The 18412-nt window shown below is 37.3% G+C and overlaps 1 protein-coding gene across 1 annotated transcript; it reads left to right on the top strand.

The window, feature by feature from the left end:
- Nucleotides 1–233: 233 nt before the first annotated feature.
- On the top strand, nucleotides 234–11173 carry asb7 (ankyrin repeat and SOCS box containing 7). The gene is made up of 5 exons (XM_028015756.1): nucleotides 234–482; nucleotides 2274–2338; nucleotides 3472–3683; nucleotides 4934–5539; nucleotides 8878–11173. The coding sequence occupies exons 2-5, from the start codon at nucleotides 2301–2303 to the stop codon at nucleotides 9015–9017; spliced, it is 996 nt and encodes a 331-aa protein (XP_027871557.1). The 5' UTR covers nucleotides 234–482; nucleotides 2274–2300; the 3' UTR covers nucleotides 9018–11173.
- The last annotated feature ends 7239 nt before the right edge of the window (nucleotides 11174–18412 follow it).

Consider the following 18412-nt stretch of genomic DNA (forward strand, 5'->3'; position numbering starts at 1 on the left):
AGAACCAGAAGAATAATTGTTCAAATGTGCAATGATTCAACCACGAACATGACAAAACAAAATAATTTTTCCTTATATTGTTCTGATTTCTATCTTATTTGTTGCATTGGGAGCATTTTACCTTTTCCAAACCACTTCCCTGTAAGGATAACTTTTTATATCCCGTCACCTTTTGTTCATTTTGTTCAAATTGAGCTGCATGTGCTCTTATTGTGAAGATGAGGAAGAAGAAGACGGAAGTTTGGTTGTTTTTCCCGGTGAGGTCACACTGTTGTCACAGAGACTTAGTAGTTGAAGCGATTTTGACAGCAAAATGAACTTTGACGGAACTTCCAGGTGTTGTTGGTGAAGTTTTCCTGAACCCTGAGCTGAGCTGTTTGCTGTGGAATCTGAGCGGAAGGGAGCAGAAATATGGAGCTTTGACAACTCCAGTCTTCCCTGGAGCTGATTGATTGGCTAAACGGCTGCTTAGCGTCTGCACAGTAAGTCTTTGTTTTATCGAAGCAGCGGTACCATTTTGGCTGTAAATGTTCAGTATTAACTTTATTATCGACAAATCCACTGCACTGTTGCGTATTAGTCCCTGGCTCGGTTCCTGAAGGCATAGACAAGCTAACGAGCTAACGCTGGGGAGTTAGTTAGCCTGCTGGCTAACTAGCATCAGCTAGCAGCCTGGTAAAAATAACATCCCTAAATTGGGCTTTTGTTCGAGGAGTTTGGGAAATATTACTTCTCTAAAGTTCAGACTGAATATTCTTTACATTAGCTGGCTTTTCATGCTACAATTATGTACAGTTTAATGTTAATTCTTTTTAAAAACATTGCTACTTTGTTCTCATTGTTAATTTCCCAGTCTGCTTCATTAACCATTTAAGTTGCTAAACATTTGTTGTTCCAAAGATGAGCTACACCGTTTTAAACTGAAAAACAAATAATCAGTTTAAACAGAAGATTTAGTTTGAAATGAAACTGTTCTGCTTCATTTTTTATTCCAAAGGCGTATTTGATCATTTACAACATGTGAACACTCCTTAATTTATCTGTATATTTGTCCTTCATAATTCACTCTATTTTTATTTATGTATTTATTTTTGTTTCAGTCTTGTTTGTTATTAGTACCCTGCATGATGAGTATTCATCATGTGCTGTGCAGTCTTTTCACATTGCAGCCTGTTCAACTCAAAGTCACAAGTTTTAAAGGTTAAAACGCTACACTAGAGAATATATGGAAGATGATTAGGGCCACTGGAAATGAAAAATATATTCTAACCTTTTTTCTTGGCAGAATTGAGTTTAATTCTGGCTCTAATCCTAGAAACAGGGCATCTCTTCAAGAAGGCGGTTTCTTTTACATCGTCCAATGTGAAGTCAACAGACCAATAAAATGCACTTATGTCTCGCCTGCTTGCAAGATATTTAAGACATTCAGCATGTTATTTTAATTTTAAAGGAATGCTAGGAAGACAGAAAAAACCCCAAATGTAACAGTACCATGGAATAAATTATGCTCTGCATTATTACGGTTGTGAGAATAAAATAAAAAATATTGTGGAGAACAGAAGTGAGTCTGTGGGTGTGTAACATTCAGGGCAGCTCAATTATGAAGAAAATAAAGTCACAATTAGAACTAGCATAGTTACTCTTAAGTTTGGAAACACACTACTAACTGGTGTTAATTCTAATTATTAAAATAAAGAATTTTTAATTCTACTTTTGTACAATGTGGCTTTTCATTTTTACATAATGTCTAACCATATACAACCCCAAATTGTCAGCTTTAGATTGATATTTAATCAATCTAAACGGAAACAGAGGAAAAAGTGTTTTGGTATCTTTGATACCGATGGCTGGTCACACCGTCCTGTTAGCTGAAGTGACCAGTTCGGTCTTCATTCATTCAATTTAAAGGTTGGAAAACCTTTTGTGTTGAAGTTCTACTCTGGAGTTTCTTCTATTTTGTTTATCGAGAGAGATTTAGTGTGGTTAAGATTAATAATAACTTTTTTCATTGAAATAGCTTTTGGATCGTTTGGCATACAAATCAGAATGGAAGCAAAAATTTGGTAGCACAGCTCTAGAAGCTTGCACCTTTTTGTGGATTTATCCTGGAAAATGTGTTAGAAAAGCCAGTGAGTTTTACTTAGTCATGTTGTTCTACATATAAAAATAAATTTGAACACTCCCAGTGCTAACGTGAAGAAATTCGAGATTAGAAGAAGAGGTGAAATAAGATTTGCTCTTCATGTTGTGATTTATCTGTCTTGATTTTGCAGCAAAACATCTGCAGGTGCAGCAGCAATATGACTAAGAGAAGCCCATCTCTTCAGCTGGTTAAAAGGTACATTTTGATTTTAATCATGTTAAGTAAACCCTGAGAAATATGAGATGAAATTCATTAAGCCTGTTTTAAAAATTAACATTAACTTGATTCATTCTCTATTCCTTAGAAACAGTTTGTTATATTGTCTTCTGTAATGGAAACTGAGATATTGTCGCTTTTCTAAAATAATGGTCAAAAAATGACATTAAGCCAATTATTTTAGGGATATAATAATATTGTGTATATACATACAGATTTGACCATAATGTAAAGTTACTCTATGCAATGGATTAAACTGAACTCGAAATTTATTGTAAGGTCAATGCCGTTGAAAATTTGAATGGATTTAGCAAATGGTGATTATTATTATTATTATTATTATTATTATTATTATTATTATTATGACATTTTAAAAAACTAAAAAGTAATAAAAAAGACTATGGGGAAATACTTTTTCAATGAAATAAAAAATCAATTAATAATACTTATCTTGTAGCAAAATATAATGTTGTCATAATTCATATCATCTAAGTATCTTCAAAGGGTTGTTGTGGATGGTGATGGGGTAGGAAGTCAGTGTAAGATTAGTTTTACATTTAGGACCTACCTGTTCTCAAAAATGAAACCAAAATGGAAAGCAGTTGATGAAAAACTAAGTACACTATTGATACTTTTGAATTAAAAGTGAAAGTAGCTTCCAGTCGCTGCTACTTCAATGCATACCTCAGAATCAGCGTGTGTGAGCAACTCAGTAAAAGTTAGACAGTCTACTTCTCTGGTCAGTCCAGGTGTTTAACTCAGTAAGGGAGGCAAGACATCATGTATCTTAGAGAATATTTTGTTCCTATAAGTCAGTCTGGCCATTTCCAAGCTTTATGAAATTCATTATTTGATAGCAAGAAAGTTGGTTGACAAGTCTAAAACAACCCAGACAAATATCCATCCAGCACTATGTCACAGATCTGCCAACAGCTACAAAAAGCAGGTGGTCGAGGTGCGTCTTACTGAGGAACATTAAAAAGTTCAAATGTCTCTTAGCAAGACAAAAACCTCAAGTCCAGATAATAACCCCATTCCCTTTGAGAACCACAATGCATTTCTTAGTTTTTCCAAAGTGAACAGATAAAAATTCCTGTTGTAAAATGTGACAGGATGCTGAACCATCACTGCAGAGGGAACCCTGACCTCCATGAGGAGCTGCAGATCCAGGCTGCAGTGGCAGCGGGGGACATATGCACCGTCAGGAGGATGCTGGAGCAGGGCTACTCACCTAAGATACGGGACGCCAACGGATGGACGCTGCTGCACTTCTCTGCTGCCAAAGGAAAGGAGCGATGCGTCCGAGTCTTTCTGGAACATGGAGGTTAGAAGCTGACGCTTTTGTTTTTATTAGTTTTTGTTATCTTGATCAGTCCCAGAGCAGCTCCTTGAAATTTTAATAGAAACATGAATTTTATATTTATCCTGAAAGGAAACTGACTTCTCCACTTGAGCCTGTTTGTTAAAATGAAACAAATGGTTTAAATCGCCAGAGAAAATGCAACCATTCACTAACATCATCATTCCAGACACACAAATCACTGCAGGTCTACACACATGAATAATTGAGAGACGGGGATGATGAAAAGTCATTAGAATGCCTAGAGATAAGTAGTCCGTATAGACTGTGTACCTACTGGATTCCAGGCGGCTGCAACCCTCAGCAGTCAGGAGCTGGAAGAATGAAGGCGAATATCTATTAGAATATGTATTATGTAAATCATTTTTCTGCTTGTTGTGAAATACAAAAATATCATGAACAATACTAAACATCCTGAACTGTAGTTTAGATGTTTAATCTAAGATAAAATTATATTCTTGGTGGTAGAGCTCAGGTTTCTGTGGTGTGTTTCAAAAAGCCTACAATACAACCTCATCTATAAAGGAGAATACACGAAATAAAGTCATGTTAGTCTACTTATTATAGTCTAAATGGAAGAAGAGGTAGTTCACCTTGGTGAGGAAAGACAGTAAGATGCAGAAGTTAATTAGACTAACTAATTCACACATGGCCCCAAACTGCTCTGCTCCTATCAATCACACATCCCAGAAGAACTGGCTTGACTCACCCTGCAGTAACAACAAATGACAAAATGGAGCTGAAAGATGTTAAACAACATCTAAAAAGACTAGAAGTTACACTTCCATTGACCTCCTCTGCTGACACTGCTAAACTACAGGTGGACTAAAATTCTAAAACAACGCAGAAAATCAACATCATTGTTCACTACTTCACCTTCTGTTTGCTGGTTGGCCTGGTAGAAATTCTACTGGAGGAAACAAAGTTAATGGGAGAAAGTCCAGACTGTCTATGAAGTGAGATTTGAATTAAGCGGCATTGCTTAGGAAACTATGGCCAGGCAACCTCGGAGGGTGAGCTGGCAACAAGAAGCCTCTGGTGTTAGCCCCAAAATACTTAGTTAATAGAAATAATGGAAGTGTATATTCTAACATGTTTGATATCTGTTACTGAAAATAATTAGCAATGGAGTGCTAGAAAATCCTCTTTCTTTCACCTCACAGCTAAAAGCAGGTAATGATGCAGTTCATTTGTTTCCATTCTGCTTTGTACAGCGGACCCCACAGTGAAGGACTTCATTGGTGGCTTCACAGCCCTTCACTATGCAGCCATGCATGGCAGGGCTCGCATTGCCCGACTGATGCTGGAGTCCGAGTATCGCGGTGACATCATCAATGCTAAAAGCAACGATGGCTGGACACCGCTCCACGTGGCAGCCCATTACGGCCGTGACTCGTTCGTACGCCTCCTGCTGGAGTTCAGGGCCGAGGTGGATCCACTTAGTGACAAAGGCACCACGCCGCTGCAGCTGGCCATCATCCGCGAGCGCTCCAGCTGCGTACGGATCCTGCTGGACCACAGCGCCAACATCGATATTCAGAACGGTTTCCTGTTGCGCTACGCCGTCATCAAAGGAAACCATTCCTACTGCCGTATGTTCCTGCAGAGGGGGGCAGACACAAACCTTGGTCGCCTTGAAGATGGACAGACCCCCCTGCATCTGTCAGCCCTTAGGGACGATGCGCTGTGTGCTCAGATGCTCTACACATACGGGGCTAACACCAACACCAGGAACTACGAAGGCCAGACCCCCGTAGCTGTGTCTGTTAGCATGTCTGGAATTAGCCGGCCTTGTCTGGATTTCCTGCAGGAGGTCACCAGTAAGTGTCACACTAACACTCCAACACTTGGCATCTATATAGGAAACTCAAATGGTTGGATAGAGTCTCACAGCTGCACTGAAGAGATGCTGGAAGCAGTGGTTTAGTGATCCAGTTCACCCAGTACTGTTCAGCCCTGCTCTTAAGTATTTGCAAACAAATTAACCAACAAATTATATTGAATAATATAAGTCAATATAATTTAATTATGTTAAATTAAATAATATTGAATATAATTATAAAATATTATATAATTAGAGTATTATAGTATATAATATAATATTTAATTATATTCAATAATATTAGATTATAATTATATAATTATCATTAATATAACTGATATAATTATAATTCTATTAATAATTTAATATTATTAATATAATTTGTTGGTTTGAAAAACCTTTGGGTTTTACCATCATGTTTTTTCTGACTGGAAGTTATTTTAACATTTTGGAGTCCTGACCTGACTTTTGTAGAGAATCTGTGGAGGGATCTACAGATTAGGGTGATGGCAGTGAGACCTTCCAACCTCAAATACTTGGAGCTCATCACCAAAGATAAGTAGTTAAGACACCAGAGGAAAAGTGCAAAAAGCTGGTCAGCAATTATAAGAAGAGTTTGTTTGTCAATCGGTTATGCCAATAAAGATATGTCTTGTTGACAAAGAATTTTTAATTAATTTGAAATTGAGACTTCATATGCATCAACATTTACATTTTACTCAAACTAAGGGAAAAAAAGATCAGGAGAATCATGGACTCCATGGACGTATTAACATGTTTTTCTCCCTTTTAAAAATAAGATGGAAGAGCAAAAGTACCTATAAATTAAATTTTGGTATGTAAGGATTTAAGTTTATAATGTGAATTTTATGAGCAGTTAGTATATTACCTACACTAAACAACTCTGAACATCTGTGTTTTAGATGAGCACAGATTTGTAAAATTAATTTCTAAGGCTGAAGTGAACAGCCAATCAGAGCCCAAGATCAGGAAGTCTGATTGTGTGTAGTAGCCGTCAGTAGGACAGAAACAACCGCTACACAACAGGATGAGTTTATGGATAGGTCTGTATGATTATAGAAATAATCAAACCTTGATCATTTTTGTTTAATTTTATAATCTGTTATTAAAATGATTCAATGTGGTTAGAAGAACAAAGTTTTTAGAGAACAGTCAGAAACCTTGAATCCACCTTGAAATTTCCCTCACACCTTCTCATTAATTATTCCTGTAAAATTTAGCAAAATATAATAGAAAATGAACCCAAATAAATTTAGCAATGTCTCTAGAACAAATGAACCATAAACAAATGGAAAAAAACATTGGAATATAAAAAACTAATTACAAGACATTTGATTAATACTTGTTGGAACTGATTCCCTCCTTGTAGTATAACTAGTGAAAGACTCTTCACATTTCTCTAAACTTCTAGTTGCATTCAATAATATAGTTATTTTCTGTATGTAGATTTTCTCTGGTTGTGTTGCTGGATGGTGTAATGTTTTTGTATAATTTGAAGCTGAAGATTAATATTGAATAATTAATTGCACAGCCTGATTAAGTACATATGGTCAGAGAAACTCTTTAAAGGAAACACTTGGTTTGTGTAAACATCCATAAAATAGTGTTTACCTAAATAACATTTGTTTTTGAATACTAATATTTTAGAGATGCTAAAACTTGGGTTCAGCCTTTGATGCTTGTCTTTTGCTGGCATTTCGTAATAATGCAGGTAAAATCCGTCTTCAGATCATCCATACTGTCCATTTTTAGTGTAAAAAAAACTACGGAGGTTTTCAGTGGCAGTGGAGGGAGACGTTTGAAAAAGCATTGAGGGACTTTCTGTTCCAGAGCATCAGATCACCTGCAGCATTATGATTGAGACCTAACAATGCCTGCATTCCTCTGCTGCTGCCTCAACTTTGATATCAAAGGTAACAAAAAGCTGTGTGCTGTTTGAGACTGGACCGGTCTTTTGAGGGACTCTGGACGTTCAGCTGGATCATATATCTACAGGCTTACTGATTACACCTCAGCTTCTGACATGAAAGGGACCATGCACCATCCAGTGACAGGCGCTCTGTTCTCCTCAGCCACTGCACATGCCAGCCTCTCTCCCATGTTGGCTTTTTTGTCCAGAAAAAAACTTGTACTGTATATTTACATTTATTTATACAGTTAAACTCATAATTATTCATACATGTGAAAGATCAACCAAGAATTCTGTCTGATTGGACATAAGACACACAATTCTCAAAAGATAATAAAACTATGGAAGTTGATACTCGTTTTACATTTTATTAGAAACTGGCATGTCACCTAAATTTATAACCTTCTCAATGGTCAGTCAAAAAGTATATGAAGCAATTAAAACCTTCATATGATTGCGGGTCAGCTTTGTGTTTCCTCTGGTATTTTGATGTATTTTTAGTGATGAGCTTCAGGTGTGAGGGTGGGAGGCCTCCTTACCATCACCCTAATCTTTAGCTTCTTTACAGATTCTGTTAGACTGAAATCAGGACAGGTTGAGCCACTTCAAAACGTGTCATGAAGAGGCATTTCATGACATGTTTTGTCATAAAGGTTGCCTGCTCAGAAGACAACTTGTGGGTAAAATGAAAACTTTTAAGCTGAAATCTACCATGGGTATGAACAATTTTGAGCTCAACTGTATATATAGATTTTCTGTGTCTATTTTTGAAGTATGATATAGTTTTCTATAGTGGCATCTGACATTTAAACTGCCATTTGCTACATAGTTGAATCCACTGGCAGGTCTCCCAGATGGACCAGCATCAGTCTACTATGTTTACATTTATCAGAGCTGCTTGATTTTAGGAAATAATTTGATGGCGTCTTTACGTTCATTAAGTACTGAACTAATTAGGTAGTATTTCAAATGTAAATGGGTTTTGAACGAGATGTTTCTGACGTTCCCTGAAACACCTCTTCCCACTCTGGAACCTGTTTCCAGAGTGCCACCAGAAGGTGGTGGTGCAGGTCACGTTGCTCAGAAATAACAGTGGCGCTCTGTAGAAACACCCACCAAAAAGAAAAAGACCTACAGACAGACATCTAAGCAGTCCCTCCTACAGGCACGTCTGATATCCAGGACTACATCAAATATCTGTGAAAATGAGTGAAAACTACTGGAAATTTCTGCAGATTAGTCAAACTGTGTGTTTTGGGGAGGGGAGTGGAGGGCTCACAGTGTGAAACATTACAAGCTTAACAATTGTTTCCATTTATGTGTTTAAGTAACTAACTCTAACAAGTTCACTTTTTGCGCCAGTGCAGCCTTGAGCTCTTTGGTAATTGTTTCTTTTCCATTTTCAGGGCAACCTCGGAGTCTCCAGGACCTGTGTCGAATAAAAATCCGTCACTGTATTGGCCTTCAAAGTTTGAAATTCTTGGAGGATCTTCCAATTGCAAAAGTTATGAAAGACTATTTAAAACATAAGTTTGACAGTTTGTGAAGGAGCATGGGACAAGCAGACAGACGGTGACTGGCTCTCTGTCAGACTATGCAAGCATTATGATTCTGCTCTAGAAGAAGGATCCTCTGCTTTGTTCTGTACGTTCTGAAGTTTTAGTCCTATCAGATTTTCTTTCTTTATCAATGCTCTATTAAGCCTTATTTAAACTTCTTGCAGTTGCTGACAATTTTTAGTAGGCACTTTTTTTTTTTAGGAGACTGAAACTTACTTGACTGCATATGGCATTATTCCCATAGTAATAACATTTACCTTTTATACATATGTTATCCCATTGGTGAGAGTTTTGAAAAATTAAAGCATGGGCATGTGGATTTTGTATAATTTTTTTTTTTTTTAAATAAAAATATGGAAGGTAGCTTTTTGTATTCAACTAAGACATTGACAGAAGATAACCAGTCAGAATGGCCAAAACTCTGAACTGGAACCAGTATTGACACGGTGCAGCAGGAGTCAAATCTGAAACCTGCTTAGAGTGTGTGGAGGACTCTGCAGCAGGAGCAGCAGCTTCATATCCACCACAAAAGGCTACAAGGCTATATAGTAATTATCAATTAAAGGTGTGAATGATTCTGACAGTAATTTTTACAATCCAAAGCATTTAAATGCTTGCAGTTTAAATCGGTACCACCGCATCTTTTCTGGCAGATTTGTGGGGTGTTTTTTGTTTTGTTTTTATCACCCTGAATCTCAGTTAGAGGAAACCGTGTAGTCTAAAGTTTCCTCAGGATTTAGATCCTTTTTTTTTTTGTGTGTGGTTATGCGTGGAGGTAAGTCGTGATTATATTTTACCTCTAGTAGATAACTCCCTTTATGACTTCCATATGGATTAGGAGAATTAAGTTTGGCTCAAAATATCTGGTTGGGGTTTTAAGTGAAAACTAACTTATTTTTTGGACAGTTACTCTGGACACACAGACTTCACAAATAACTTTTGTGTCTATTTTTCTTTAAGTGCTTCACATCAGAAGCCTGTTGTTCCAGACCTTTCATGGTCTGTGGTAAATAACCATACTCCTGCAGACATGACTGGTTTAAGCAGATCTTATAAACTCTGTTTACTTGTTTTAAAACAGCAGCGGTCATCTTCAGTCCAGATCCTATTCTGACCAGCTGTCAGCTGAACACCCATCCAGACAGAAAAGGTAAAAGAAATTATTTTTAGATAGTATACCATTTATAACCACTGCAAAACAATTCAAAGTCTGCCTTTTAGAGTTCAGTTGAGGTCATTTTGAGCTGAAACATTTATGACTGGATGTGAGGATGTTTTTTTAAAAAATATTTTCTTATGCTTAAAAAATGTACTTCATTTTTATTTTTGAGGTGAGTTCAAACAGAAATGTGGATATTACATTGAAACGTTTGCAGTAAAACAGAATAACAAACTGAACCCTGATGGCTGATCAATGTGGAGATATTGATCCACTCGTTTGGTTTCCGAATTCCTCTGAGGTGTCATTAGTGGCAGATTAAGTGGAATTTGAAAAGCTCTGAATGTATTCAATGTATTCGCATATTTAGCTGAAGACACTTCATCTACCTTTTTTATGAACTACAATACAAATCAGTTTTATTTTCAGACATTGGTGAAAGAGTGTAATGTGTTAATTTTTTTATTTTTTAAACTTACGATATGACGGCTCCAGTGAACCTGCTATGTCCATTTCTGTGCCATGGTGGAAGCACTGTGGAGCCTTCACCGTTACTCTCTAAAGCAGTCGTGTTTTCAGGAAAACTGGCCTTCACAGCTACTGTCAGTGTAAATATGTTATGGCCCATTTATGTAAAATCTGTTCAAGCAATAATCTGGTGTTCCCGACATTTACATTTTGGAAAGTCTTGTAACTTCTTTGGTGTGAATTAAGTATTTTATGTGTGTGAGTTCATTAAAGTTTCACTTTGAATATGTCGTCTGTAATATGTATATTTTTTTTGCCTGTGAAGTGTAAAAAAGCATACACCCTCTTTTGCAGTAGCTTATTAAGCAATTAAAAAATAACTCTGGGTGTGTTTTCTATCTTTGCCGTCATGATGCCTACATTTCTGATATTTTCATGTTCTGTATTGCATGATGTTCTAGGTTTTACATGAGGCTGTATCTCTGTTGTTTCTGATAAAACTTCTTATAGAGATGACCAGCAGTACTGTATGATGTGACTTTAATTACATTTTTCAGATGCAGATACGGCCTTCTTCACATGTCAATAAATGTTTTTTACTTTTCTTTGCAAGTAAAAGAAATGACAATATCACCAAAAAGTAAATTTAAGTTGTTCGGTTAGTGAAGCTTGTATAACTCCATTGCTAATAGTAACGTGCAAGTTAAGTGACGTTTATTATAGCACATTTCAGCAACAAGGCAAGCAAAGTGCTTTACACTAAACATAAAACATAATAGTAGCCAATTATGAAACAAGCAATAAATATTACATTACAAAATCATCAAGCAAATGCACATTAAATATGTTGATCAATGTTCCATTTACTGGTAATCAAAGGTAACTCTAAACAGCTGGGTTTATATGCTGGTTTTAAAAGGTTTTATTTCGGCTATTTTGCAGTTTTCTAGAAGCTTGTTCCAGATTTGTGGTGCATAGAAGCTGAATGCTGCTTCTCCGTGTTTGGTTCTTGTTCTGGGGATGCAGAGCAGAACCAGCATAGATATTAAATAGGAGGGACCCCAGGACTGAACGTTGAGGTTCCCCACATGTGATGAGACATTATATATAAAGTCTCTGTTCTTTGATAAGATTTAAACCATTCAACTGCTGTACCAGAGAGACCAACCCAGTTCTCTTTAGAAACATGTCCTGGTTCACAGTGTCAAATACTGTGCTGAGGTCCAACAGAACCAGCACTATTAGGTGTCACACCAGGTAGAGAAAGACACTGGACCTGCTAAATGCTAATGCCAAATACAGACAACCTCCACTCTGTCCCCCTGCCTGGCCACTTTGATCACAGCCTCTTACAACTGCCTCCTGAATACACACCCAGAGTGTGTGAGCCTCCAGTGAGAGTCTACAGGACTACTTCTAGATCACAGACTGGGAACCATGGAGATGACAATGACAGACTGACTCACTGCTGATTACATTAACTTGTGTGTCTAGAACACTATACCTTTAAACTCTATCCCAGTTTAAAGAACTCATAGTTCCATGTTTTTTCCAAAAAAGCACTTTGTTCACATTAGTGGTTGGTAAAGTAACTAGAATCATATGTTCCAGTTATAAACATGTGTTATTCTGTGCTGCAAAATGAGACCAGGATAAAGTGGTTGAGCTGAATGTTAGAGAAACACTGATTACAACAACCAGAAAGAGCTTCTTTGTTCATTTTTCTACAACCTGACTGTCTTGGTGTTCATAACAGAGGGGTTTGTTTTCTATGTCCCCTTCCTTTATATCCCGCTGCATTTAAAGTACAGACAGTGTGTTTTGAAAATAAAACAGGGAAAAAAGAAAGTGATTCTTTGTTTAATCAAAATTCAACTCAAGGCAGCTGAATGTCACACCGCTGACCCTGGTCAATGTCTCCTGGTCTCAGTGAAAACATAAAGAGTCCCTTGAGAAAGGTGAATGGAAACGAGCCAGCAGCTTCCTTGGAATGCCATCTCATTTCCTGGAGGACAAACGTGTTTCATTTAACTCAAATTAATAATATACAGGCCTGAGAAGTGAAGTACAGCACAGTAACCATGGTGAGCCTGGAGATGAGCAACAATATGACTAAGGTGAATATTATGGAATATTATGTCACCCATCAACACAAAGTTAAAGGAAAATATGAAGCATTATTATTAGAAAAGTTATGAAAAAAGTCATAATTCTTGGAGTGGCTATGTGTTTTCTCTGTATTTTCAGTGCAGCAGTTTACTTTACTTTAATGTGGCCGCATTCTTCAAACTGAACTAATATTTATGGCAACTCAGATGGTGAAGAGAAATCACTCCAATACCAATCATAAACTTTTTTTTTTCCAAAACCAACAAACCTGTCCTCTTCTCCCCACTGAGGTAAACAACCTGCTCTGCTGAAGATCATTAATGTCCTTCAGCTTTGTTTAATAAGCCTTGAAAACATCTCAACTTCTTGTTTTTTGTTTCCTGCCAGACAGTCTTTAATAAGGTTAACAAGCTTGTTAAGCAACAATTAGCAAGACAAGTGTGTTAGAGTAGTGCTATTAGCAGTGGAGCACAGGCCTCGTATAACAAGACCAAACTAACAGAGTCAGTCTGATAATGCTGGTGAGAAAAAGATCATCAGAGCCACTCTTGGACGGACATGCTCACGCACACAGAGCACAAGTATTTCTTCTCTTGGTACATTTCTGAGAAAAGTGGCCAAATTATTGTAATAGATAATCCAAAGGCATCAAGAACTATCTGGAGTGGAGATGTGGGACAGAGAAACCTCACCATGTAATCCAACCAATAATTTGTTTCCATGTCACTGAACTTGTTTTCACTGTAATCATCTGGCTGAGTGTCATGTCACGGAGAGGGACCTGGTTTAAACGAAAAGATGAATAAATCGATAACAGAGAGAAGCAGCTTTGTGACCTGATCTCTTGCTCACAATAAATGATTTTGCACTTAATCATCATTCGTCCTGTCCATTTTCAATTGACTACCAAAAGGGAAAATAAAGTGATTAGTTTTTTTCGTTTCTGAATTGGATATGAAGAAAAGACTAACTTTCTTCTGAAAGGAAAGAAAACACACACACATGCGCACACACACACACGTACAGAAACACCAAGACAATTTCAAGTGGCTAATCCTCAAGTCCTCCTGGGCTTTCAGATTCAAATGGGCCGAGTAAGCAGCTATTTAAAGGTCATGTGAAGCAGCAATGTCCCAAATGTGGATCCAGTTAGAAAGACAGACACTTTAGTTTCCTTTTCCGTTCTCGTCTTTGTTCGCATTGAGAGTTCTTGGTGCTCTATTTCTTCCTCTCTTTTACTGAAATGTAATTGCTGTTATCACCAGTCAGATTAAATGGTTTTGTCATGAAGAGACCACTCAGGCTTTTCTGATGGAATTCACATAAGAGAAATGTTTTATTTCTGTAACCGACTTGTTGAGGCTAAGACATAGAACAACAGTTCTCATTTCTGCAACTTTAGCCAATGGAAATGCATTCATTTTGATTTGAAGAAAACAAAATGAAGACATTTTGCTTCTCATGGTGAAATAGTTTAGTCCCAGTAAGTTTATTTATTTATTGTTCTTGTGGTTTTCTGTGGGAGGAGAAGAAGGGAGACTGTCAGAGGAATGGTGATCAATATAGTGGACAAAGTTAGGAAGTTGTTATGGTCTTACGGTTGCTGAGGCAGGTCAGTATCCTGGAGGAGGTAAGAATCACAACTCAGCTGTGATTATCAGATGTTTCAGTTTATGGAAGGATGTTCTTTTCTGTTTTTAAATGATAAATGGTGAAAGGTTGATCACTTGGAGGGAGGACAGGTGGATGAGCAGCTCCTAGGAGAAGCAACCAGGAAGGAGGAAACGGAGCAGTGTGAGCTCCAAGCAGACGACTGGAGGAAGAACTAACCATCTGGCATCACTGCTGGAGTCCTCTCCTTTTGAAGCTCCCTCTGCCAGTCACATCCTGGAGAAACGAAGACAACAAACAGCCTGACAGTCACAATGTCAGGCTGTTGTGATAAAGATGAAAGAATGTTCACATGTTGGCCAGTCAAGACTCAGACCCAAATCTAACTGAGAATCTGAGGCAGAACTTCATGTTGACTCAAACTCTATCCAGTCGGACTGAGTCTGAGTTTTTGAGTCATGCCATCAAAGACATAAACCTGTAACTGCTGTCAAAAGTGACGCTTCAGAGTATCGGCTTGGTGTGTGTGCGTGTGTATTTGTTTCTGTTACATAGAGAGGACCACTTTCCCCATTTTAACCAAGGGAGGTTATTTGTGAAGCGAGTGGAGCTGGCCTCCTGGTCCTCACTGTTTTTGCTCTTTACCTATGCTCTACCATTTAGAATTAGAGTGAGTTAATTTGGTTAACGTTAGGCCTAGGGTAGGAATTGAGGTTATAATGTGACAAAAGAAGGTTAAAAAAATCTGGGCAAATGAATACTTTTGTAAGATACTTACTGCAAACTGCATGGTGCATGTCCAGAAGAAAGAATCAGTTACTTTAATGTTGCTTCAAATTTTGAAACACATTGTTCATAGTTTCCTTCTATTCTGTTTGTTTTTCTCTGAACCACATTTTTGCTAAACAGCAGGATCCAATATTCTGCCTGACTTTGTTGTTTTGTTCGTTGGGGTTCATTCTGTAACAAGTGGAGGAGAAACGTGTTCTCATCAGGACCTGAAAGGAGGCTTTGTCTCCCTCTGAACACCTGGACAGGTTTATCTTAGTGGTTCCCTCCCTCTGCTCCTCTCACACTGCCTCCGTCTGTCCATCTTTTTCAATCTGAACCACTTCCTCCACCCCCATGCAGATCTCCCTAAACTTTAACTGCAAACAAGCACTTTAATGTACAACTCTATGATTCCTATGGTGCTTAACTGGTTCTATACTTTCTGCTTTACTTCATCGCAGTTGAGTAAATAAATGACACTTTTGTAGGTTCTCATGGCCTTTATAGAACAGTACATGGACAGGAAACAGGAGGAGAAGACATGCAGCGAAGGCCAGAGACTGAGAACGGACCCCGGGTTGAGAACCACAGCCTGAGCACATGGTGCCACTCAGTGCCACACTAAACATATTTAATATACACTGCTCAAAAAAATAAAGGGAACACTTAAACAGGTGTTTAACACTTAAAGTGTTCCCTTTATTTTTTTGAGCAGTATATTTCACTTTTTTCTGAGTTTTACCTTTCAGAGAAAACCATGGACAATAGTATTTACAAAAGTTGTAAATAGCTAGCTTAAAAACCGACCCACTTCCTCCCTCTGGCTGTATGGATCAAATTGCCGACTTTGCCTGAATCACGAAACATTTTTTATATCACTGTCATAAACAGTGTTTCCCCTTCAATGGGAAAGAGCAGCATTACAAACTGGTTTCCTACTAATCCTTTGTAGACCAGATGGGAACCAGTGTTTTCCATACATTCAGCCATGATGGTGAAGGCATTTCTCCATGGTTACTAATGGTTAGATGGACCTTCTCCATAATGCAATATTTGAAATCATCTTTCTAGTCATATTTACTTATAAAGTACATGAACCTTAATCGTTTTACCTATATAAACATTAATCTTGCCTTGTAAAAAGTTTACAAATTACAAATTGTAATTACAAATTGCAATTACACCAAGGGCTGACAGTCATTATGACTGTCGACTGCTATCCATCGCCACTGTATCTTTTGGTTTTGGTTGTTTTGATGTCCATCGTGGCGGAGTGGGCGGAGCTCTGAACAGCATGAGGTCACGTGCAAAAGGTCAACACAGGCTAGCTGAATATGGTGGTTCTGAGACAGCTCATGTGATTTGAGCTGTCTTGACTTGACTTTATTGACTTGACTTAAAGTCAAGTCAAGTTTATTTGAATGACACATTTGCTGAAATTTGCTATGCAAAACATGATGTATGCTTTATATCATAAAAACATCACACAGTAAGCAATTGTGAAACAAGCAAGAAACATTACATTTTGTCAAATGCAATCATCCAAATAATAAATGCACATCAAATATGTCAATCAATCTTCCATTTACTACTAATCAAAGGTGACTCCAAACAGGATTTTAGCCTTTACAGAAACTCAGTGTTTCAGCTGTTTGGCAGTTTTTTTCTTTTTTCTTGGAAGTTTGTTCCAGATGCACCACAAATGTAGATGGATTGAAGGGTTGATGGATTGATGGATTGATGGGTTGATGGGTTGATGGGTTGATGGGGCGTTATGAAGCGTTTCAACACATTGCTGAACTGATACTGTGTTGATGCTGTGTCACTGAATACTGACATCTGCTGGACCTTAAAAATCCCTACAAGCAATATAGTTGACACTATCAACTGACACTGATTTGATGACTTACTCTATACACTTACAATTTAAGTCATTGTATTTTATATTGTATCATTTCATGTCTTCATTTAAATGTAAAATATTTTTAGATACAGTCAATAAATAATGTGAACATGTATCATAACGTGATATGATACACATCACGGGTGAACCTGATGTGAATGAGGATGCTTGTGGACTAAACTTATTTTTTATTCTTTTATAAATTTTTATTTTAAAAAGTTATGTTTTTTCAATGTTTTGAAATTAAGTTTTGACACAGCTGTAGAAACACTCGCTCACACGGCACAGATGAGGCTGAAGTGCAAAGAAATTGTAAGGACTACAATTTCTTAACTATATTATTTCTATTTAGCAATATTATTCCACAAATTCATAATGTCTCATCAGTTTGTATGACTTCTCAAACTGAATAAAAGGAAAACATATGATCTAAATTGCTTAAAAATTTCATTTCAGAGACTAAAATACATATTTTTTTAATGTAAATTTAGTATGTATTAATTATTTCAAGTATCATAATAATAAAAATAATTAAGCAATTTTACTTGCTTTTGTGTTTAGCGAGCATAATGCATTGGTTTCATTGCTTTAAAAAAAGAAAACTACTAGAGGGCATTCTTTCTTTTTGCCATTAATCGTTTGGATATAATTATTTCATTCGCTCCTCCATACATGAGTCTAAGGTTTTGCTCACCCATATTCTCACACACAAACCTGAATTTATTTCTCTGTCCTTTCTCCCCTGTCTTTTTTTTTTTTTAGCTTGTCCAATCAGTTAAGTCCATTTGTGTGCATCATTATGGAGTTGCTGAGGTGAAAAATGGGCTTTCAAAACCTTGTTGTTCTAATTAAACACCGACAAAAAGGAAAGGCGATGAAGAGGAAACAATGGCCGACTGTATGTGAGTGCAAGTATTTGCTAGCCTTTGTTCACCCTGATGGGTTCCTGCAGAGCCAGGTGCAAAATGAAGCAGAGTTCTGGAAAACACTGCTACTTTTGCTTTGTTGTTAATTACTGCAGATTGAGTTAATTTCACATTTTAAACCATAATGGATTTTTCTCTCAGTATTCTCTGATTTGACAAGGAAACAGTCAGCAGTGAATTTCTTGATCTAGGCTTCTGAATCAGAAATGAAGGCCCACCATCGCAGTTTCACTCTCAGATCAAAAAGACAAAAATAGATTCCAAAAATAATGTTTTACCTTATTGTTTGAAGTGACCATATATAACTCTGCCTAGTTGTTGTCAGTGTAGAGAAGTATCAGAGTAACTGGAAAGAGCTGCTGTGTTTCGGTTTAGATTGTCTTCATTTCTTCATATGGTTTATACCAGGGGCCCTCAACTCTAAGCCTCAAGGGC

This window comes from Xiphophorus couchianus, chromosome 4 (genome assembly GCF_001444195.1).
Source record: "Xiphophorus couchianus chromosome 4, X_couchianus-1.0, whole genome shotgun sequence".
Taxonomy (NCBI): Eukaryota; Metazoa; Chordata; class Actinopteri; order Cyprinodontiformes; family Poeciliidae; genus Xiphophorus; species Xiphophorus couchianus.